This window comes from Hemiscyllium ocellatum, chromosome 8 (assembly GCF_020745735.1).
Source record: "Hemiscyllium ocellatum isolate sHemOce1 chromosome 8, sHemOce1.pat.X.cur, whole genome shotgun sequence".
Classification (NCBI taxonomy): Eukaryota; Metazoa; Chordata; class Chondrichthyes; order Orectolobiformes; family Hemiscylliidae; genus Hemiscyllium; species Hemiscyllium ocellatum.
This window is the reverse complement of record NC_083408.1, coordinates 65,261,450-65,285,493: the sequence shown is the minus strand read 5'-3', so window position 1 is coordinate 65,285,493 and position 24,044 is coordinate 65,261,450. Positions and strand designations below refer to the sequence as shown.

The window sequence follows — 24,044 nt, the reverse complement described above, 5'->3', positions numbered from 1 at the left end:
GATACTGCAAAGGCTACTGGCCTGGATAACATTCCAGCAACAGTATTGAAGGCTTGTGCTCCAGAACTTGCTGCTCCTCTAGTTAAGCTCTTCCAGTACAGTTACAACACTAGCATCTACCTTACAATGTGGAAAAATACCCAGGTATGTCCTGTACATAAAAAGCAGCATATATCCAACCCAGCCAATGACCTGCCCCATCAATCTACTCTCAAGCATCAGTAAAGTGATGGAAGGCGTCATCAACAGTGCTATCAAGTAACAACTGCTCAGCAATAACCTGTCAGTGGCATCCAGTTTGGGTTCTGCCAGGGCCACTCAGCTCCTAAACTCATGACAACTGATTCAAATATGGACAAAAGGGTTGAATTCCAGAGATTGGGTGAGAGTGACAGATCTTGACACCATAGTTGCATTTGACCAAATGTGGCATCAAGGAGCGGTGGCAAAACTGTAATCAGTTGGGATGGGAGGCAAACTCTCCGCTAGTTGAAGTCATACCTGGCAATTAGGAAGGTAGTCGCGCTTGTTGGAGGTCAGCCATCTCAGCTCCAGGACAGATCTGCAGGAGTTCCTCAGGGTAGTTTCCTAGGCTCAGCCATCCTCAGCTGCTTCATCAATGAACTTCCCTCCATCATGAGGTCAGAAGTGGGGATGTTCACTGATGATTGCACCATGGCCAGCATCTTTTGCGACTTCTCAGACACTGAAGCAACCCATGTCCAGATGCAGCAAGATCTGGACAATATCAGGCTTGGGCTGACAAGTGGCAAAGTAACATTCGTCCCACACATATGCCAGGCAGTGGTCATCACCGATAACAGACGATCTAACCACCATCACTAAATTCGCCAGTATTGACATCCTGGGAGTTGACATTGATCAGAAACTCAACGGGACTTGCCACATAAATACAGTGGCTAAAGAGAAGGTCAGAGGCTGGGAATACTGTGACAGGTAACTCATCTCCTGACTTCCCAAAGCCTGTCCATCATCTACAAGGCACAAGTCAGGAGATTGATGGAATACTCACCACTTGCCTGGCTGAGTACACCTCCAGCAACACTCAAGAAACTTGACACTATCCAGGACAAATAAGCCTGCTTGATTAGCATGACATCCACAAGCATCCACTCTCTCCACACTGGCGCTCAGTAGTAGCAGTGTGTACTATGTGCAAGATGCATTGCAGAAATTCACTAAAGATTCTCAAGCAGCACTTTCCAAACCCTCAACCACTTCCACCTAGAAAGACAGAGGAAATAGTAGCACCACCACCTTCAAGTTCCCTTCAAGACACTCGCCATCTTAACTTGGAAATGTATTGATGTTCCTTCACTGTTGCTGGGTCAAAATACTGGAATTCTCTCCCAAAGGAAATTGTGGGTCAGCCCACAGCAGGTGGACAGCAGTGGTTCAAGAAGACAGCTCACCACCATCACCTCATGGGCAACTCGGGACAAGCAATGAATGCTTGTCAACCAGTGATGCCCACATTCCATCAATGAATTTTTAAAAAAGGTTCCCTGTCTGAATAAGTGCAGCTGATGGGCTCTTGAAGTTCAGTGGCTACAATAGAGAACCGCCCAACTGCAATAAAGTTGAAGCAATATGAAAGTACTATCTCGGCAATGGAAAAAGCAACCAGCTCACCTTTGCGAGCCTTTGGCCTGCTTGGGACACTATCACCCAAGTCATTGAATCAGGAATCTAGTAGAAGTTTGGAACTTTTTTTAAATCTACATTAACCTGGTTCTTACTAAGTGGGTGGCCTTCCTGCCCTTTGTGGGTGGCACGGTGGCACAGTGGTTAGCACTGCTGCCTCACAGCGCCTGAGACCCCGGTTCAATTCCCGACTCAGGCGACTGACTGTGTGGAGTTTGCACATTCTCCCCGTGTCTGCGTGGGTTTCCTCCGGGTGCTCCGGTTTCCTCCCACAATCCAAAGATGTGCGGGTCAGGTGAATTGGCCATGCTAAATTGCCTGTAGTGTTAGGTAAGGGGTAAATGTAGGGGTATGGGTGGGTTGCGCTTCGGCGGGTCGGTGTGGACTTGTTGGGCCGAAGGGCCTGTTTCCACACTGTAAGTAATCTAATCTAAGTCTAATTGACTGCTTCTTTTCTGGGTACAAGCCTGAATCTGCCTCCTGCAAAAGCCTGCATTAGTATGAGTATTTTCAGTATTAGTATGAGACCTTTCCATCTCCATTCCTGCCCTTTGTGGAGCCCAAACGTCTTGCCTTTATAGTTTTATAATGCAGAAGCTGTAAAGTTCCAACAGTATAGAACAGATGCACGCGGTTTTGCTAACAGACATCAAAAGGTAAACTTGCAGCAATAAAAATGTAATGTTTCTGCACCATAAGTTTGAGCCCAGGATTGCATGTAAGAGCTTCCGTGTTATGTTTATTGGTAAAATTAAGACAAAAATAGCATGGTGGAAGATTTATTTAATGTGAAAAGTGTGATGGAACTATAAGACAGTTCTTATAGTTCTTATAGAACTAAAAGCAGGGAGTGTGCAGGAAAAAACAATCCCCTCCTTCTGATCATCAATCATGCACGACCAGTTGAATGGCACACTGTGATAAATCTGACCAGCTGGGGGGAAAAAACTAAGAAAACTAGTATTACAATTAACTTGAGGTAACCATTTGATTGTAAATGGTGTGCAAATCAAAGGAAGACTAAAGAAATGTTTCATAGCATTGTCACAACATGCTTCAAGATGGTATCACTGCTTCCAGAAGCAATGAGCAGCCATATCTTCATGCTGAATATTACCAAGTGCACTCAAGTGTACCAAAATCTTTACAAGCAGATAAGAAAACTCATGGGATACAAACCCAAGTAAATTGCCTCCCTTCTCAAGGTTGCAGATTTTCTCAATCTTGAAAATATTGAAGGAGCAAGTAGGTGTTGATATTCCCGTGGGATCCTAAATCCCTTTAATCTTTTGACACCATTAATTGGCTTTCAAAGTGGTGGGGGGATTAGAAGCCCATTGCAAGATCTATAAAACTGTCAGGTAGCTATCTCACAATGTATTTTTATCATCAATTTGATGAAGGCTGAGATTATCAGCTAAAATGGCTAGTTTGATCATTTGCCAGACTTTGCTATGGTAACATATATATAGACCTGTGCTTTGCAGAGATTTATTCACGCCGCCTTAATAAAAATTGTCCCAGTATTGTTGCTGCAGTTACTTGGTTATAATTACAGTTGGTTCCATTTCAATAGATCTGCATCTGTGAAATATATCAAACACTTCCATATTTTTAAAATTGATTGACTATTCTTCCGTGAGCAGCTACTGAGCACTGAACTAATGTAATGGCTGGAATGTAATGCATCCCTGTGAATGACTGCCAGGTGGGGAGTGGTGTAAAATTGGGTAAAATTGTGATGATGCCATGTCTGTTGCCTGCCTGCACCTGTTGAGATTTTATTAGCAGCAGGAAAGGCTAATTGAGGTGGTTACAAACCTCCTTCTACACCAGCTGATATTTTAAATGGCAAGGCTAGCACTCTTTGCCCAATTGACACACAGCCAAAGTACTCCCCCTTCAATGTTGTGTGATGCATGTCCTTACATCTTGAACCCAGTTTCTCATCCCGTCACCCTCAAACTCACCACAGTGAGCCAATGATGTGGGTTTCCTCTATATCAGGGCGACTGAGTGCTAATTCGTAGAGCAGTTCAAGGAGCATGGATGGTTTGCACGCACCAAATGACCCATCACCCTGTGACCAACCACTTCAACTCCCCTTCACACTCCCCCAAGGACATACAAATCCTGGCCCTCCTCCACCGCATAATCAAAGCCACCGACAAATTGGAGGAAGAACACCTTATCTTTTGCCTCAGGACCGTACAACCACACGGCATCAACATTGACTTTGCTAGTTTCCATATCTCCCTACCACACCCCCAGATCCCGAATCCAACACTCCAACTCAGCACCACCCTCGTGACCTGACCTACCCTGTCCATCTTCCTTCCCACCTTTCTGCTCCATCCTCCCCACTGACCTATCACAATCACCTCCAACCTGCATTCACCTACTGCCATCCTACCTATTATCTCTCTGCACACTCCTATTTATCTCTCAGCCCCCTTCTCTCTCCCACCAACATTTCTGATGAAGGGCTTATGCCCAAGATGTCAACTCTTCTGCTCCTCAGATGCTGCCTGACCTGAAGTGCTTTTCCAGCGCCACACTTTTCGACTCTTGAGTCTCCAGCATCTGTTGTCCTCTCTTTCTCCCGAGCCAACTTGCTCTAGCAAATCACAACTTATTTCTGTCATCATTCCAGGTCTCCCAACATTCAGAGCTGTCTGTAGTCTCAGCAGTCCCTCCATTCCCAGAAGCACTGATAATCATTTGATTGGTCAGCAGCTCTTGGAGGTAGGATTCCAACTGATAAACAACAACTGTAAAATCACTTCATAACTGTATCCTGGTGGTGATTTTTGTGCTGTAAGCACAAGCTCAACCTGTTTTGGTGAAGATCTAGAAATATCAGGGATAACATTGTGAGTGTGATTGCTCTTCATTCCCGTTTTTCGTTTGCTGCACTTAGAAATTGTGCAATTGCTAGACATGACCAAGAGTAATTTTTATCCCTTTTTTCTCCCATAATGAAGCAAACAACTAAATACCAAGCAAACTTTTTGGTGATAAACAATGTGCAGCAATATTAAATCAGCAAAGTAAAGTATACCCAGTGACCAGTCAGTGTTGGCAATACATATCCATGTTGCCCAGTGTAAGTGCAGTTCTTCTATGATTATTGTAATAATCTTGCTTGTGTTCAGGAGCATGCATCTTGATGTATATCGCAATGTCACATTGTGTTACTAAGTCTGAATTTTACTTATTTAATCCAGATCAAGGTTAGAGTTAAAAAAACAATGCAATAATACAAGAAACATTGCACATTAATTGCCCTTTTCTCGTGGATTAGCACTTCGATCAGACTGTTCTAAAATTTCGGTGGCTTTTGTACCAGTGTTTATTGATTATGGTTACACATTCATCGACTCATAGAAAATTCAGCAAAGAAGGAACAAGATTCCTTGACATTCCTTATGAAGAACAGATCAGTTAGATCTTCCCTTCATCTCCTTCATCTTCCTGTAATATTTTCCCCTGTCAAATATTTATCCAATTTCCTTTTAGAAAATTGCAACGGAATCTGTTACAATTTCCTTCATTTGTAATTTCCTTGTTTCCTTATTTTGTAATTTTCAACCTTTGTAAATTAATTTTCAGTAATCATGTTTTTTTGAAATTAAAATTTGGGTGCTTAATTGTGTCCCCTTTAATTTTGATATGTTCTGTGACATTTTCAAAGTTAAGGCAAATTAACATTTTAAGAAGTGATGATTCATACATGGTTTTGTGCAGCTTCAACCCACCAATAGATTCTATAATTGATATGAAGTGGGAAAAATGTTCTGCCATTTGGCTTTTTAAAATTATGATACATTAAATACTATCATGAAAACTGAATGTGGCAAGTTAATTACATAGACGTGTTGGCTTCCGCTATTTACAGGCTTCAGTCAACAGCAGTAACTTGCATTTAAACAGTGCCTTTAACATACATAATGGCCAAAGGCACATCACATAACTCAGGAAAAAAGTGTCAGTATTCATGTGAATGTCATTATATATTATCAAAAATTGGGTGAAGGTACTGGGTATGGAAAAATGGGCCTTGACAATATTCTGGCACTAGCACTGAAGAACATTTTCATCCTTAGCCAAGTTGTTCCAGTATAACTACAACACTAGTGTCTACCTGGCAATGTGGAAATATGCCCAGATATATCTCAACACCAAAAAGCAATACAACTCCAGCCTTGTCAGTTACCACCCAGCAGTCTAGTTCTGATCATCAGGAAAGTAATGGAAGGGGTTGTCAACAGTGCTGTCAGGTAACACTTACGCAGCAATAACACACTCACTGATCATGAACTTGGGTTGTACAGGGCCACTCTGCTCAAGATCTCATTTCAGCCTTGGTCTGAACATGTAAGCAGCACTACCTGAAAGTTTGTCTGATCCAAAATAGTGGCTGGCACATTCACACCAGAGTTAAATACACACATCGTCAACACTATTGGATTCCTTTTTCTTTCATTACTATTTAATTTGTCCTCATTCTTCCCCGAATGTTCCAACCAATGTCAGTTATTAACATTTGAAGTTACCGTGAAAATTTTAATTATCACGTGCAACTTCCTTTATTTTCAGGAGATTATGTCTGTCCAAGAGCCTGTAGCATGAGCTCCAAACTGGCCAACTGACATTGCATGCTAAGTGATGTCCTGGAGTATCTGTTCTGCATTCTTCTAGCTAATGTTAAATGTGTATGTATCAAAGTGCCATCGATCACATTTCATGGTGGACAGATGTATGTACATTGTGGATGCCTGTTTGGAACAATAAGGACCTCTCACAAAACAGATTGTACTCTGCCCAAATTCTTTTCCACATAATTGGTATAACCCTGATGGAGACAGCATACATAGAAATACTTCAGATTACCTTTTATGAGTTTTTATTACAGTGTTATGCAGTCTGTTGTCTATTTTCTCAGAGGAAGATTTTAAAAAATTTAATAAATTTTGCAATCTCGCCTTTTTGACATACCAGTTATTTATGGTTTTGACCTGGCCACTGTCGATTGAAGAGATAATAAACAGTTCTGTAAGTAGGTTGTTCTTTCTGTTTGGTTCAGTGTTTGAATTTTGCAGTACTGGTTATTCTCTGTGTTGCTGCCATTGGCAGATAATCCTCATTCTGTCAAGAAAGCACCAGCACTCACAAGAGACTTGCCAAGACTCAAGATTCAGACAGTTGAATCCAGCTGAGTTACAGGCAGAACAAACGAACATGTAGCCAGTAAGAAAAGCTGCTAATTTGCACGAACATATATGTACTTACTTGATTCAATCAGTATGTGAAGTGGATTGTTTATAATGGTAACTGAATTCTTCTATTTGAAACTGTAATGTTTCATTCAAGCTCTGGTTCCAGTTGATGGACGGTGAGAGAAAATTACTGGAAGGCCACACCAAGTCTTGGTAAACTAGTTCCTGCAGACCTCATTGAAGAGTACCCTATCTGGTAGAGGCAGCAAATGTGTGCTTGTGGAATGCTTATCCATTTTTATTCTTTATATTCAGAATTATATATTTCATACTTGGTTCCAAGATGGTGCATTTCTCTTAAGTACTGCAGATCAATATATTTGATCCCTATGGGGTCCCTTTACATTGCCAGTTTCAGACAAGTACAGCACTTGAGCCGAATTAAATTAAGCATCCCGTCTATAGAACTTTCTTTGCCAAAACTAAATAAGATGACTACTCACTGTACTGGAGTATTTGGCATCTACCGGTATCATCTTACATTTGTGCTAAGACTTTTGAGTTATATTGGCATGTTTGTATAGAGTAACACCATATTCTGATTCAAGCCTAGAGACTAATCCCCTTACATATTTTTGATTAGTCTTGCTACAGTGGAATACTCTATAGTGGTTATTGATCTAGCTTTGGAATCAAGACTTTATTCAGAGATTTCTACCTCTAAATTGTTGCAATAGTTGGCACAATTTATTAAATTTCTTACTGGTTTTAACGGGATTTGACTATCTCTTCCCTGTTCATCATCAATGGGATTTTACCTCAGCCAGGTGGGTGACGTGCTGCTTTTGCCCCTGTCTCTTTGTTAGTTTCTAAATGTAATACTTCACAAATACTAGATGGATTTTATCAAAACTTGACACACAGGGCAAGGCCCAAGGAAGAACTGATCAGATTTTCATGAAGTTCTGAATCTGAATCCTGTGGTTAAAATTTGAGTAGAGTTTTCAGAACAACCTATTGACAGTTACTAGCTATACAGTGAACAATTTAGGGGCAGGGATATAAGGAGGACAAGGAACTTAAGAAAGAAAGGAAAAAGGGAGGCAATCTTGATAACCACCTTCTAGCTAAGGTGTCCTTGAAAATCTCAACCAAGTATGATACTAGTAACTACAACTTCATTTCCCATTTATTAACAGTCCCATGCCTTACCTTCCTTGTCCTATGACAATAACTGCCTAGCAAAATAGTAAAAATAAAAAGACAATCCAAAATAACATTCCAAACTAAACTTATTACTTAAGATTTTCCATATTGTCTGCAAAAATCACCTCACCACCAGTGCATTTTTGTCTTCTGTGCACCTTTACCATCCATGGTGCTTGTATACAGTAGTTACAACAAGGCTGCTTAGTTTGCAGAAATTGCAAGTCATCTTGAAGGTCTACATTGAGAAACTCTAGTCTAGGAGCCCTGGCTATTACCTTACCGTAGGTGGCTGAAATCTGGGTAGCGTGGATAATTTAGCTACAATAGCAAGTGTACTAGCAGTGCAGTAGAAACAAGAGGAAGAATGCTATCTCTCCAAGAGAAGGCAGAAATGACAGTTCTCCAAGGATCACATTTTACTCCTACAGGGCAATTGCTACAATTCCTAGTAATTTCTTCAGGATAGTTTGCTGGTTTTGTTGTGAAACTCTGCAAGCATCATTGCACACTTGTTATAATCTCAGTAAAGATAGGTAACTTTTTCTGGGGGAAAAAAATAGAGATGCCAACTTTCTACGAAATAAAAATACAAACTTCCACAGTTTAAAACAGAAAAACCTTTTACTCTAGCGAGAGTCGAACAAATTGAACAATGAACAGAGAGTGACTGCCCTTCACACAAAGTCTGCATTTGACTGAGTATGACATCAAGGAGCCCTAGCAAAATTGAAGTCAATGACAATTAGGAGGAAACTCTGCACTTATTGGAGTTATACCTTGCACAAAGGAAGATGGTTGTTATTCTTATTGGATATTAAGCATTTTAGTCCAAGGCCATCACTGCAGGAGGTTTCTCAGGGTAATATCGAAAAACTAACCATCTTCAGCTGCTTCCTTATTGACCTTCCATCATCAACCTTTTGACCTTTTTATTGTAGGTATATACTTAGTCTGAGTTTTTTGAAATAGTCTCTTAAATGTCTCTTACTGTGCCCTTGTTGATTTATCACCCTAACCTCGTATGCCAGTTCATTTCAGCTAGCTCAGCTTTCATGCCCACCTTATGTAAGTTTAAAATACTAGACTTTGACTCAAATGTTCTTCCTTCCAAACTGAATGTAAAATTCAGTCATATTGTGGTCACTACTATCTCGGAATGCGTTTACTCTGATGTAACTAATCAGTCCACAAAAATAAGTCATATCACTTTGCTTGTACAGTTTTTGTCATGAATTCTTATTGTTTAATTAGTTAGGAGGAGAAACTGAGGACTGCAGATGCTGGAGATCAGAGCTGAAAATGTGTTGCTGGAAAAGCGCAGCAGCTCATGCCCGAAACGTCGATTCTCCTGCTCTTTGGATGCTGCCTGACCTGCTGTGCTTTTCCAGCAACACATTTTCAGCAGTGTTTAATTAGTTATCCTGTCTGGCCTGTGTCACAGATGTTGGGCTACCTTTCAAGGTCCCTAACAGTCCCAAACTTTTTTGCACAGTGTTTGTTTATTTAAATACTGCATACGGTTTCTATTAACTTATGTCATCATATTCTTCAATATTCAAGACCCAATCCTTGTCATCCTGCAGTCATGTCTCCGTAATGATAATCGGATTATATTTATTTATTTCAATGTGCACTATCAATTTACTTTGTTATAAATGCTACGTGCATTCAGATGCAGACCTTTTACTTCTGTTTTTAATTACCCTTGGAACATGTAGTCTTGACTGTTAGCCCATTCTTAGGCTATTTGTCTCTGTCCCGTCTGCTATTCTGTGACTGTCATTTCCCATATTACAAACTTCCTCTCTTAACTTGTCTTCAGGTAATAGTCTAGAGATTGTAAGTTTGAGGTTCTGATTTTAAATTTAGTGCTCTCTATGCCGAACCACTTTTGTAGTTTCACTTGTTATTGGTATGTACATGGACTAAAACAAGTGGAGGTTTCCCTTCCCTTTGCAAGTTCCTCTCCCAGCAGACACAGATGTCCAGAATACCGACGGTCCAAAACACAGTCTGAAATGTTGCATTTTTGCTGCAGATAATGGTGTCAATCGTCTTCAATATAGTATCAAATATTGAATTTCCATACTGAAATCCCCATCTCATCCATGGTGAAGAAGGCAAATGCTACATTGGCCTTCATAGTGAGAAGATTCAAGTACAGGAGCAAGGGTTGTCTACCTGCAATTTTACAGGGCTTCAATGAGACCATGCCTGGAGTAGTGTGTGCTGTTTTGGTCTTCTTAGCTGAGGAAGGATGCTCTGGTTATGGAGAGAGTGAACAAAGATTTACCAGTCTGATTCCTCGGATGGCAGGATGGTGTATGAAGAGGTACCGGAACAGTCAGAAAAGTGGGGGTGGTTGGCGGGGAGGTGGGGGTGGGTGGAGGTGGATCCTATAATATTCTAACAGGACTATACAAGGTAAATGCAGGAAAGATGAGAAAAATCCAGAAAGTGGTGAGTCTGTGGAATTCTCTGCCACAGAAAATGGTTGAGGCCAAAACATTGACTATTTTTTTCAAGAAGGAGTTAGATATAGTTCTTAGGGCAAAAGGGATTAAAGCGGTGGGCTGAAAGCAGGAAGAGAGTACTGACTTGGACGATCAGCCATTATCATGTTAAATGGTGGAGCAGGCTTGAAGTCAAATTACCTATTCTTCCTCCTATTTTCTATGTTTCTATTACAGTAGCCTCCAAACGCTCTTACACTGCAGCCTTGACTCATCACCCAGAGTGCCTTTCATAAAGAGTTGTAATTAATTATTCAGTTATATTATTCACTTACTTATGTTGTCCTTCCACCCGAAACAAGGTCAGAACATGCATGGGAATGCTACCAACTTTAAGTTCACCTCCATGCCACTCATCATCCTGATTTTGAACTCCATACTGCAGTTCATTCTGTTGCTGGGTCATAATTCTGGAACCCCCTTCGTAATGGTACTGTGGGTGTATGATGACTTAATGACTGTAGCAGTCCAAAAGGACAGCTTACCTCCACCTGAAGGACATTTTATTTTAGGCAATAAATGCTGGCTTCATGAATGACGTCTAAATCCTATGAAAGCATCAAAGACAAATATTTAGGGGTGAATCAAAGATGGAGGGGGCAATGGGATGTGAGAAGGACAAATGGGTATGAGGACACCATTGTCACTACAGGCCTTTCTGGATGGGCATCCGAATAATGGGTAATGACATCTTCTCAATGAAGTTTAGGAAATTCAGGTGTGCCTGTCCCTTTCTTGTTTGCTCCTGCTGCCTTGTATCACCTGTTTCTGCAAGAAGGTGGCAAGTATGTTACTGAGTGTCAGATTCTAGGGCTACTAAATTTAGTCCTCAGAATTTTTATCAATAGCATAAAATGTGGAATAAAGTAATGTGAATAGGAGATATTGGCTTACCTCAGTTTTGTTCTTCAATCCTTATTCATGATCATTGCAGGCTCCTGTTAGTGAAACACTCACCTGCTTTTCTGTATTCCCTGTTTGTTAGCAACCTGTGCAGTTCATTTTCTATTGCCTCAACTAAACTTCATTTCATCCCATTGAAAATAATTTTTGCAATGCTATTTAATGGGAAATTTAAGTGAATTCCTTGCATATTTATATATTTGAAAATGGAATTTTTTTTATAGAGGAAAGAAATTTAAAAGTGTAATACTTTTCACAGTTGACAGCAAATGCGTTACACTTATTCCGAGGTCAATAATATTTTTATACAGTATGTTTGGAGAAAAGCAAACTTCTCAATTAACTCTTACGAGATTTCATACCTTTCGTCATTCATTGAAGGTTTGAAATACATTTTCATTTCATTGTAATCCAGAATGACTTTTTTTTTAACCAATAGAATATCCGATAATGCTGGGATTAAAATCAGTTTTGGTTTTCTAAAAGAACATTGATAGTTTTAGACACAAGATGAATGTGTTTTGCTCATGCAGAAGACTGACAATAGCTTTGTGTTCTTTCAATGCAACTATACATTGTTAGTTTTACATCTATTTATTTTGCCACCGAAAAGAAATATGCTGCAGTTACTTTGTTTAAAAAGTAAGAAGTAGAAGTGCATAAATTTGACATATTTAATATGAATATGTGAATGCATTTATTAACATTTTATTAGCTTATGAATATGCTTGTCGTAGTCCATAATTTTTTTTTGTCACCTTTTCTCATTTTTATCTACCAAAGCATAATCTAAAATCCTTTCAATTCCAGCTCAAACAGCCTACCTGTATTGGCAGACAGGCAAACTCCAGTCATTCTCAGAAGCCTTCGCTGCTTCAATCAGTAAAAGCACCAATATCAATGTTTGAAGATGCTGAAAGAATTCTGCATGAAGTGCAAACTAATAAGAAATTCATTGAAGAAAATCTGCATGCAATTGCTCGAGCAAAGGACAGCACTTCTGTATATTCATTAATTGATGCTTTGGCTGCAGACAGGTAAGGAAGGAATTTGTAAAAGGAAAATTGGTCAGTCCGACATGTCTGGGTTTAATGTTTTTAGGGAAGTCTATTTTTTGTGCACAATGAATGATATTGACGGATGCCTGTATCAACTTAAAAGTAGACTAAACGCACCATTTTGTTGCAGAGTTACTGCTGCTCTTCCTCAAATTTACTGAATGAAAATCATGAGTGTGACTATTTCTCATATCAGATGTTAGCATCTTCAGTAGTATTGCCAAAATGAGGAAGGAGTATGATGCCCACCAGGAAATGAATTGTAATTGTGCAAAGCAATTTCACCAAGCACTCTTACAGCTGGCAGGCAGGAGGCTTTCTGAAACTAGAGAAAAGATGGGTTAATTTGCCAATGTGCCATTTATTTTTCAAATAATACAAGTCGGACCAGTAAGTGTAAAAGTAAATTACTGGAGTTGTGCGATATCTGAAATAAAAAGTAAAAGAAGCACTATAAATACACAACAGATCTTCAAGACTCATGGAGTTACTCTTTGGTATGACCTTTCATCAGAATGGGTATGTTATGAGGAGTGACAGACAATAAGGAAGTACCATGAAAGAAGGAACAAAAATGAAATGCCAAAAGGAATGAAATGAAAATGGAGATAGGGCAAGCAAAGGAACAGAAAATGGGTTTAGAAGTGTAAATGATGATTGCAAAATTAATATCATCTGATATTTTAAAAACATGAAATTAGGGTTATTATTTGAAATAATTAAACTCATGTTACTTTCTGAAAGCTGTAAATTTTGAAATTTACAGCTATTGAAAATACACTTCAATTGAAAATACACTTCATTCAAATAGAATAGGAGTCAAGATAGACATGAGCAGAGAATTAAAATTGTTGACAGGTTAAATGTTTGAACCTTAGGGACACGCTTGAGGGCTGAAGGGGGTGTCCCACAAAATGATCATCAGAAAGACGTTTGGCATGCTTGCCTTTCTTGGTCAGAATGTTGAGTATGGGAGTGGGCATGCCATGTTGCAGCTGTATAAGACATCGGTGAGGCCATTTTTAGAATACATGAATTCTGGTCAATATGCTATAGGAAGGATGTTGTTAAAGTTGAAAGGCTTCAGAAAAGCTTTCCAAGGATATTGCCAGGATTGGGGAGGTTTGAGCAACAGGGACAGGCTGAATAAACTGGGACATTTTACCCTAGAGTGAAGGAGGCAGAGGGAAATCCATGCCCCTCATGATTTTGAGGTGAATAGCCAAGATCATTTCCCCAGGGTAGAGGTCCAAAACTATAGGGCATAGGTTTAAGATGAGAGGGGAAAGATTTAAAAGGGATTGAAGAGACAGAGGATGGTGGATGAATGGAATACGCTGTCAGAGGAGATGGTGGAGGCTGATTCGATTACAACATTTAAAAAACATCTGGATGGGTATATGTTTAGGAAAGGTTTAGAGAGATATTGGCCAAATGCTGGTAAATGGGACTAGATTAGTTTAGGATATCTGGTTAGTGTGGACCAGTTGGATTGAAGGGTCTGCTTCCATGCTGTACGGCTGTATGACTCTGTGACTCTATTTGAACACAGGATCTCAGTACTGAGAGACAAGTCTAATGATGAGCAACACACCTCCATTTGCAATTGTTTTATGGGTTTGAGTATAACATCACTGATTTTAGTAGTGACCTACATTTGCTTTTTAATTAATGTTCTGCTATCCCATTTGAAATTTGAAATAAATGGATATTTTTATTGTTCACACCCCCCCATTACACATTAGGCATATATTTTCCTAATTCCCTAACTTAACAATTAATATAGCGCCCTCCATTCTGTCTACAATTTATTATATCACCTAATTAGATTTGTTAGCAAATTGTCATATTGTTCCCTTAATGCCCATGTTCAGATCATTTATGTAAATATCACTTATAAAGTCAAGCAATGCAGTTAATGGCAGAGAACTGCTCTGTAACATGCTAATTGGTTTCCATGATGAGTAATAACTGAAACTATTAAACAATACACCTTTTAATTGTGCAAAAATGAAAGGGAAAAAAATAGCAACGTGAATCTTCAAGCTAATATTGTGCATGAGCTATTGCATTGTAATGCCTCCAGTCTGAAAATTGTTGTTCCAAAAGAGCAATTATCTGGAAATTCTTTGAGCAGACTCAAGCAACCTTTAGTCTCATTTTAGTGTGACACTTTGGGACCAGATACATGGAAGATGCAGTATTTGGATAAATAAAACTTTTTTTTTACTGCTTTAAATTATATTGTCATTGTTTTATGTTTGGATCAGAAGTTGACTAACTGAAAAAAGACAGCTAGGTGACAGTTGATGGGAAATGTTCATCTTGGAGTTCAGTTACTAGGGGTGTACTGCAAGGATCTGTTTTGAGGCCGCTGCTGTTTGTTATTTTTATAAATGACCTTGATGAGGGCATAGAAGGATGCATTAGTGAATTTACAGATGACACTAAGTTCGATGCAGTTGTGGATGCTACTGTTGCAGGTTACAGAGGGGACATAGATAAGCTGCAGAGCTGGGCTGAGATGTAGCAAATGGAGTTTAATACAGAAAAGTGTGAGGTGATTCACTTTGGAAGGAGCAACAGGAATAAAGTGTACTGGGCTAACAATTCTTGGTAGTGTGGATGAGCAGAAAGATCTCATTGTCCACGTACATAAGTCCCTGAAAATTTCCACCCAGGTTGATAGGGTTGTTAAGAAGACATATAGTGTGTTAGCTTTATTGGTAGAGGGATTGCGTTTCGGAGCTACGAGGTCATGTTGCAGCTGTATAAAACTCTGGTGCGGTCGCACTTGGAGTTTTGCGGACAGTTCTGGTCACTGCATTACAGGAAGGATGTGGAAGCTTTGGAGAGGGTTCAGAGGAGATTTATTAGAATGTTGCCTGGTATGAAAAGAAAGTCTTATGAGGAAAGGCTGAGGGACTTGAGGCTGTTTTCGTTAGAGAGAAGAAGGTTAAGAGGTGACTTAATTGAGACATATAAAATAATCAGAGGGTTAGATAGGGTGGACAGTGAGAACCTTTTTCCTTGGATGGCTAGCACAAAAAGATAGAGCTTTAAATTGAGGGGTGATCGACATAGGACAGATGTCAGAGGTAGTTCTTCACTCAGAGTAGTAGGTGTTTTGAATGGCTTGCCTGCAACAGTAGTAAATTCGCCGGTTTTAAGGACATTTTAATGGTCATTGGAAAGATATATGGATGAAAACGGAATAGTGTAGGGTTGGTGGGCTTCAGATTGATTCCACAGGTTGGCACAACATCGCGGGCTGAAGGGCCTGTACTGCATTGTAATGTTTTTATACATATACTGTATATTTATATCCATGTCATGTTCTCATTCACACACTTGTAGTTATGCATTCTACTACCATTCTATAATCTAAAAAATTCAAAAATTTTATGGAACTTTTTTTGTATTTGATGACATTTTATTATTTTCTTTTCTCCCCCCACCACCCGTCACCTTTTATATATTAGCCTTGCTTTGAAATGACAGAAATTCTAGGTCACTGATGTACCCACATATTGTTAATAACTGATCCTTGAACAGCCAGAATATTAGTTGCTACAGATAAATGTGCTCATAAAAAATAATGCATATGCAATTAACTATTGGAGTACCTTAAGATGACAAGTCTTGACAGTTAATTGCATGCTGCTTTATCTTATATTTAACTTTTCATCAGTAAGAATAGCACAATTGTTCAAAGGTGTTCAGTGTGATTGATAAGAGTTAGCACAGAAATTTAGACATAACAACAGTAAAGCTGGAGACACCCAGCAGGTTACGCAGCACGGTGGAGAGAAAAACAGTTCGTATTTCAAGTCTGACCTTTCATCAGAATGGGAAATGTTAAAAATACAATAGGTTTAAGGAAGTGAATGAGGAGAGTTGACAAATGAACAAAATGTCAGGTCTGCAATAGGGCAGAATACAGGAAAGGTAACATAATAAAGAAATTGGTGATACAGGGCTAAAAGGAGAAGAAATGGAACAAGTAAAGAAATATGAGATGTGTCTGAAGGATGTGATTTCTTTCTATCTCAACTCTAAGATCTTTTCCCTGTGTCTCGTCATTGTTCATGGATAAGCACAACTCTTCTGTTGCTGTCTGTTATTTTACAGTTTCAAGTTTCCTGGCTGGAACTGTTGTCTTCACAACATGAAGTGCAATGTCTCCACACCACTATCCTTCACAAGTTGGCCTGAGGAGCTTCTGCAATTTTCTTGAATGGTGGCCCAAACAGTGTTTAGCCATCAGCCTGTGTCATTTCTGGTACCTCAAGCATTGTTAAAACCAACAAACACAGTTTCTACCTTTTCATCATTCCAAAGGGACTGCTTCATCTCTTGCCAACTTCTCAGTGGTTGTCAATGTCCACACCTCTGCCATAGTACCTTTCTGTCCAAGGCAAGAGATTCAACACTTGCTTTTTCAGTGCCATGCTATTCATCATTCAAGCCCCGAAACCTTCCTCCCGGAGGAGCGGCGATTTACCTATTTGCTTTTCAGTTTATTAAATGCTGCATGCGCTACCCATAATGCATTCTGTTTTACACTAGGGACACGACCGTTGATTGGTGGCCACTTTGGAAAACAGAACCTTTCAGTCCGCATACAGTAAATCCTCTGTATCTGCAAAATTACGAATTGTGAGTTTACCTATTCGCACCAAAAAAATAAGTAACAACAAAATCAACATCAGCGGGCAAAACTCAGGGATCCGCAATTTTTAACTTTTTTTTTAATGAGCTCTGCATTGTCAAATTTCATAATTCATGGAGATTCTCAGGAATGGAACCCTGTCAGATATGGAGGAATGACTGTATGAGATCTTGAGCTTCTAGGTGCCAATCATTTTAATTCACTTTCTTGCTTTTATGCTCATGCTGTTTTCTCAGCTTTACTCAGTATTTCAATGTAAGCTCTTTTGATTAGGCACTTGACAAGTTGGAGACTCAAGATGCAGTTCAAGCATTTCAGATTATAACTTGAATCCCCATTTTATTTTCTGGCTTTGGCTTTACTCTCTTTTGCTTACCATAACATGTGATAAAGGAGCCGAATTAAGTTATTTGGCACATTTCGTCTGCTCAACCATTCGATCATGGCTGAAATATTTTTGAAACCCATTGTCCAGCCTTGTTCCCGTAACTTTTGATCCCCTTATTAATCAAGAATGTATCTCTGTCTTAAAGACACTCAATAACTTGGCCTCCATATTCTTCTGTGACAATGTTTGGTTATTTGCTCAGATGTATTTTATAGAATCACAGAATCCCTAAAGTGTGGAGGCAGGCCATTCGGCCCATCGAATCCACACCGTCCCTCCACGGAGCTTCCCACCCAGACTCACCCCCTATCTTAACCTTGTAAAACTGCAAATTCCACTGCTAATCTACCTTGAATGCACATCCCTGAACACTATGGGCAATTTAGCATGGCCAATGCACCTAACCTGCGCATCTTTGGACTGTGATCTTTCTAAAGATTTCTCAATGTAAGTGTAAGGATTGTGACTTCTGCTTTTAATGGATATTGGGTTTTTGTTAGTCTTTGTCTCGGTGGTAAAACCTGTTTCGTGGATAGGTTGCCAGTCAAGTGGACATTCATGTGGACTTTGCCCTGGACGATGTTGCGTTTCTTGAGGATTGTTGACACTTATTCAGGCAGGTGGAGATTGTTATATCACTGCTGACTTGTACCTTTTAGATGTGATCTGACACTGGAAAGGTAGAAAGTGAGTTACTCACCACAGAATTCCTAGCCTTGGATTTGCTGTTGTCGCTACTGTATTTGTATTCCCAGTTCATTTTCTGGTCAATGGTAACTGCTTGGATTTTGAATGTGGGGCATTTAGTGTCACAGTTCTGGGATGGGGAAGCAATTTAAAACAGAGATGAGGAGAAATTACTTCTTTCAAAGGGTATCTGTGGATTTCACTATTCAGAGTACAGTGCCTACCAGGAAATTGACAAAATTTTAAGGAGAAGGTAGACATATTTTTAGTTAGTAATGAGTTGAAGAGTTATGGGGAATAGACAAGAAAGTGGAGTTGAGGTCAAGATGAGATAAGCTATGATTGTACCATATGGCGGAGTAGGCTCGAGGGGCGGAATTGCTTAATCCTGCTCCTAGTTGTTATGTTCTTAAGATGCCATTGAATGGCAAAGAACAATGGTTAGATTCTCTCCTGATGAACTGGATGAGACTCTACCCAATGGAGAGATTTCCTCCAATTCCTGTTGACTGCATTTTTGCAGGGTTCCTTGGTGTAATAGTAAATCAAATGTTGCTTCAAAGACAAGGGCAGTCACTCTCCACTCATCTCTAGAGATCAACTCTTTCATCTGTGTTTGCGCCAAGTTTGTAATAAGCTCAAGAACTGAGTGACCTTGATAGAAACTCCTCCCATTAGTCAATTGCTCTCAGTCACTTATGGCTGGAAGTAGCAGGATTGCAGAGCTTGGACCTGATCCTTTGGCTGAGACATTTCCCTGCCTTATTGGTAATGGTAGAGTGGGGGATATTCTAGCCAATCAGGTTATTGATTGTGGTTGGAAACAGATCTGCGCTGTTGATTGCTCACATTGCCTTATGGATGCCCAGCTTTGAGTTAGTAGATCTGTTCAAGAATTTATCATGGTGTTCGTGCCATTTAATGTGATGGAGCACTTACAATGTGAAGACAAGACTTCGCTTCCACAAGGATATGCCATGGCCACTCCGGATACTATCATGGATGTGTTAGGTTCTTTTCCCAAGATTTCACTCACAAGACACAATTCGCACATACTAACTCCTGCAAACAGTTGAAGTTTATTGAAGCTTGTACAAGCTAGGTGACCCCTCTGACTCTCTTTGCTGGTCGTGCAATGTCGAGTCAAAATGAGGCTCTGAGCAAAGAAAACACATCCCCTTTATTCAGGTCAGTTGATAATGCTCACAGGTACTTGGCGACCATCTGCCCGCCATTCACCCCCCCCCCCCAACAAGTACATGTCACCCCAGGTACAATGGTAGGATGAGATCTTTCTTGGAGATAATGTAACTATAAATGCCCTAATCCTGGGAAATTATTATGCAGACATTTTCCTGACTCCATGATTACCCAAGTGTATGTAGGTGTGCTATGTCCTAGCTTCGGGGCGGCCCTGCAAACGAGTTCTGGCTCCATTACTTCCCCAGACAATATAGGTGGGATATGCTTCAGTATTGAGGATGATCACGCAAGCGAATCTGATTAGCTGGGAGATGGTTATGAACGTACTTCTGAATGGAAGGGGCTGAACGGTAGTTTAATTTGTTAATAGTAAGAGAGGAGTAGCAAATGACTGTCTAAATGAAGTGGGAGTCTTCCGCATTCCTACATGAATGTCGTCCCTGCTCACTTCCAGAATGTTCAGTTTCTGGAGGAAGACAGTGCAGTTTAACACTTTAATATTAAATTAATGTCCAAGAAGATAGTCCAATTTAATCTTTTAACAGTACAGATGGCTGCATCTGTGACTTGTAGATTGGTGACGATGAGTTCATGTAGGTTTTACTCTTTTATTGGTTCCCTCTCATCCTGCTGTAAATCCAATCTTGCAGCTATGTTCTTTGTACTCAGCCAGCATGGTCAATGGTAGTGCTGCTTAGTTACTGTTGATGGTGGGCATTGAAATCCTCCATTCAGAATATATTTTGTGCCCTTGGCCTCCTAAATGCCTCCATGTTGAACATCAATTGGAGGAAGCGTACAGAGGTAGTAGATGGGAATCAAGAGATTTCCTTGTCCATTTTTGAGCTGATTCTATATTTCATGGGATCCTGAGTCAATGTTGAAAATACACAAAGCATCTCCTTCTTGACAGTATTTGACTGTACCATCAGTTCTGTGGGACAGGACACACTCAGAAATAGTGATGGTGATATCTGGGGTATTGTCTGTTAGGTATGATTCCATGAGTATGTTTGGCTGTTATTTGACTAGTCTGTGAGAGATCTCCCAGTTTTGGCACAGCCCCACAGATTTAATATAGAGTACTTTGCAGCATCAATAGCATTGATTTTGCTGTTGTTTCTTTCGAGTGCCTAGGATAACAACAGGTAATCTATCCAGTTTAATTCCTTCTCTTAGAGTTTGTACCAATTATATACAACTGTGTAGTTTGCTCGGATAACTAAGAGGACACCTTAGAGTTGGGCATGTTTCATGTGGCTTTTAAGTTGCATGCCACACAACTATCCTTCTCTGAAAGATATTGGTGAAGCAGATGCAGTTTTACAACATCCTACAATCCTTTTATGATAGCCATTAGAGTATTTTTTAAATTCCAGATTTATTAATTGAATTCCAATTTCTACATCTGCCATTGTAAGATTCCAAGCTATGTCCCAAGAGCATTCACCTGGTCCTTTGGATTGCTAGCCCAGTTGACATTACAAAAACACCCCTATAATATGTATTACCGTTTGTCTGAGAGGCAGTGTTTGGGGAAAATTGAAATATTGAGACATGTTGAACTTGTGTTAGGCATCAATGTTTTGAACCCAAGTTCAAGTTCAGCTTAAATCCAAGTTATTTGATCAAAATTGCAGCATGGAGTTTTACATCTATTTTAAATAAATGGTTCGTAACCAGTACTACAAAAATAGAAAATAGCTATCATGAGTTAAATAGAAATTGAATTGTACTAACTCCAAGTATGCAATTTTTTTTGCTTCATATAGCCCTAAGTGTTATTTTCAATCATTGTCCTTTAATTTTATGGCAGTTTAGTAAAATCAACACAACTCATTGTGGTGAGCAGTTTTTAAATTCCTGTTATTTTAACTGCAGACCATCTTCTGATCATTGTTTAAAATGCAGGACTTTCTATTTTAAGTTCTTTTCTCATATGTGGTGCAATTATACTGTTTTATATTGCTGTACTAAAAGAAAGGTTTGTTGTCCTGAGTATTGTGTTCACTTTAGCCTGTGGGAACATGTTTTAGTTCCAAGCTCTCAAATCTCTAGAACTCCTTCTGTCTTTCCGTGCAAAATACTGGATTTATGGCAAATTTGTAGGAAAGAAATTTTCTCCATTTTGGTAATGGCCAAAATATTCCCAGGGTTCATTATCAATTGACAGGGTGGAAATCACTTCCAGGGAAGGCCAACACAGGAACAATGCTTAAACTTTAATGATTCAATCACAGTAACATCGATCAGCACTTGTCAACACTGCTTGATGTTTTCTGATTCATTTGCCTCCTCAACCCACCAATGGTCACATAACAAAACTCCAATAAGATATAAGAGAACTGTCTATAAATAAACTCAAAGTGCTAATTTGAAAACTTACTTATCTGTACAAGTACAAAAAAGTAAAACCAAACAGGCAGGTTTTCTTTATTTTAATAAGACAATATTTTCCAACTTGATAAATGCAAGGTACAGCATTTTGGAAAGGCAAATCAGGGCAGGACTTAATAATAAGATCCTAGGGAGTGTTGCTCAGCAAAGAGACCTTGGAGTGCAGGTTCATAACTCCTTGAAAGTGGGGTCACAGATGGACAGTATAGTGAAGCAGGCATTTAGTATGGTTGTCTTTACTGGTCAGTGCATTGAGTGTAGGAGTTGGGAGGGTCATGTTGCAGCTGTACCGGACATTGGTTAGACCAGTTTTGAAGTATTGTGCACAATTCTGTTCTCCTTCCTGTAGGAAGGATCTTGTGAAACTTAAAAGGATTCGGAAAAGATTTCCGAGGATGTTGCCAGGGTTGGAGGGTTTGAGCTATGGGGGAGGCTGAATAGGCTGGGCCTGTTTTCCCTGGAGCATCGGAGGCTGAGGTGTGACCTTATAAAGGTTTATAAAATCATGAGGGGCATGAATAGGTTAAATAGACAAGGTCTTTACTATGGGGAGGGGGGAGTCAAAAACTGGAGGGCATATGTTTAAGGTGAGAGGGGAAAATATAAAAGGGACCTATGGGGCACCTTTTTCACACAGAAGGTTGTGCATGTATGGAATGGGCTGCCAGAGGAAGTGCTGAAGCTAGTATGATTACACCATTTAAAAGGCATCAGGATGGGTAAGTGAATAGGAAGGGTTTGAGGGAAATGGGCCAAATGCTGGCAAACGAGAGTAGATTAATTTCAGATATCTGGTTCGTATGGGTGAGTTGGACTGAAGGGTCTGTTTTTGTGCTGTACATTTCTGTGACTCTATGACTCTAAGTAACAATGAGGTTTTTGATGGGCAAACTGTGGATATTGTCCTTATGGACTTTTTTTTTAAACAAAAGCATTGGCCAAGGTGCTACATGAAAGGGCACTTAACAAAGTTGAAGTTCATGGTATAAGTGGTCATCATCAGCTTGAGAACAGAAAACATCAAGTTGTGGCATGCATCAAGTCTTTGGAACTCCTTGCCCCACAGAACTGTAGGGGTCGATTCCTTCTGTATATTTAAGGCTGAGCCAGATAAATTCTTGCTTAGTAGGGGAGTCAAGTTTTCCAGGGAAAGGGCAGGAAAGTGGATGTGAGGAATGTCAGTTTACCCATGATCCCATTGAATGGTAGAGCAGGCTCGAGGGGCTAAATGACCTTCTGGTCCTGTTTCTTATGGTGTTATGGTACATGGTTGTTTTTAGAATGGAGGGTCGTAGACAAAATTTTCCTTAAGATTTAGTATGAGGATAGCTGACACACCTGAGCTGAAAATGTGTTGCTGAAAAAGCGCAGCAGGTCAGGCAGCATCCAGGGAACAGGAGATTTGACGTTTCAGGCATAAGCCCTTCTTCAGGAATCAGGAAGGGCTTATGCCCAAATCATTCCTGAAGAAGGGCTTATGCCCGAAACGTCGAATCTCCTGTTCCCTGGATGCTGCCTGACCTGCTGCGCTTTTTCAGCAACACGTTTTCAGCTCTGATCTCCAGCATCTGCAGACCTCACTTTCTCCCCATAGCTGGCACACCGTCAACTGAAACAGGACACAGACTCGGAGAATGGTTAGGAAAATGACAGGTGGAATTTAAGATAGAGAAGGGTAAGGTAATACATTTTGGCAGCAGGAGGAGGGAGAAGGAATATAGACGAGATGACATTATTCTAAACAGTATACAGGGTCAGAGTGAACTAGGGGGTTCATGTAAGACAGATTGAGAGACCTAATGAGTAAAGCATTTATGATCTTTGGCTTTATTAATAGACATATTGAGTACAAATGGAGGAAGTTTTGCATTGTCTTATGATGCTCCAACAAGGACACAATTAGAATAGTGTGTCCAGTTTTGGTTGCCATACTTTAGAAAGATTGTGAAAGTACAGAGGCGATTTACCAGACCAACTCCGGGAATGATCGACTTTAGCTCAGAAGTTGTGTTGGAAAATGTGGAACAGTTCTTCTTGGAATCAAGAACATCGAGGGAAAGTTTAATGGAGGTGTACAACATTATGCCAAGTTCAGAGATAAGGTGAACAATGTGAAGTGTTCCTATTAGC

The 24,044-nt window shown here is 39.9% G+C and overlaps 1 protein-coding gene across 3 annotated transcripts in view; it reads left to right on the top strand.

The window, feature by feature from the left end:
* Positions 1-24,044, top strand: part of kiaa0586 (KIAA0586 ortholog) — a 533,649-nt gene that overhangs the window by 240,567 nt on the left and 269,038 nt on the right. For all 3 annotated transcript variants that reach the window (XM_060829108.1, XM_060829107.1, XM_060829109.1), the window contains exon 13: positions 12,320-12,546. In XM_060829108.1, coding sequence (XP_060685091.1) covers positions 12,320-12,546 — 227 coding nt within the window. The remainder of the gene's footprint in view (positions 1-12,319; positions 12,547-24,044) is intronic.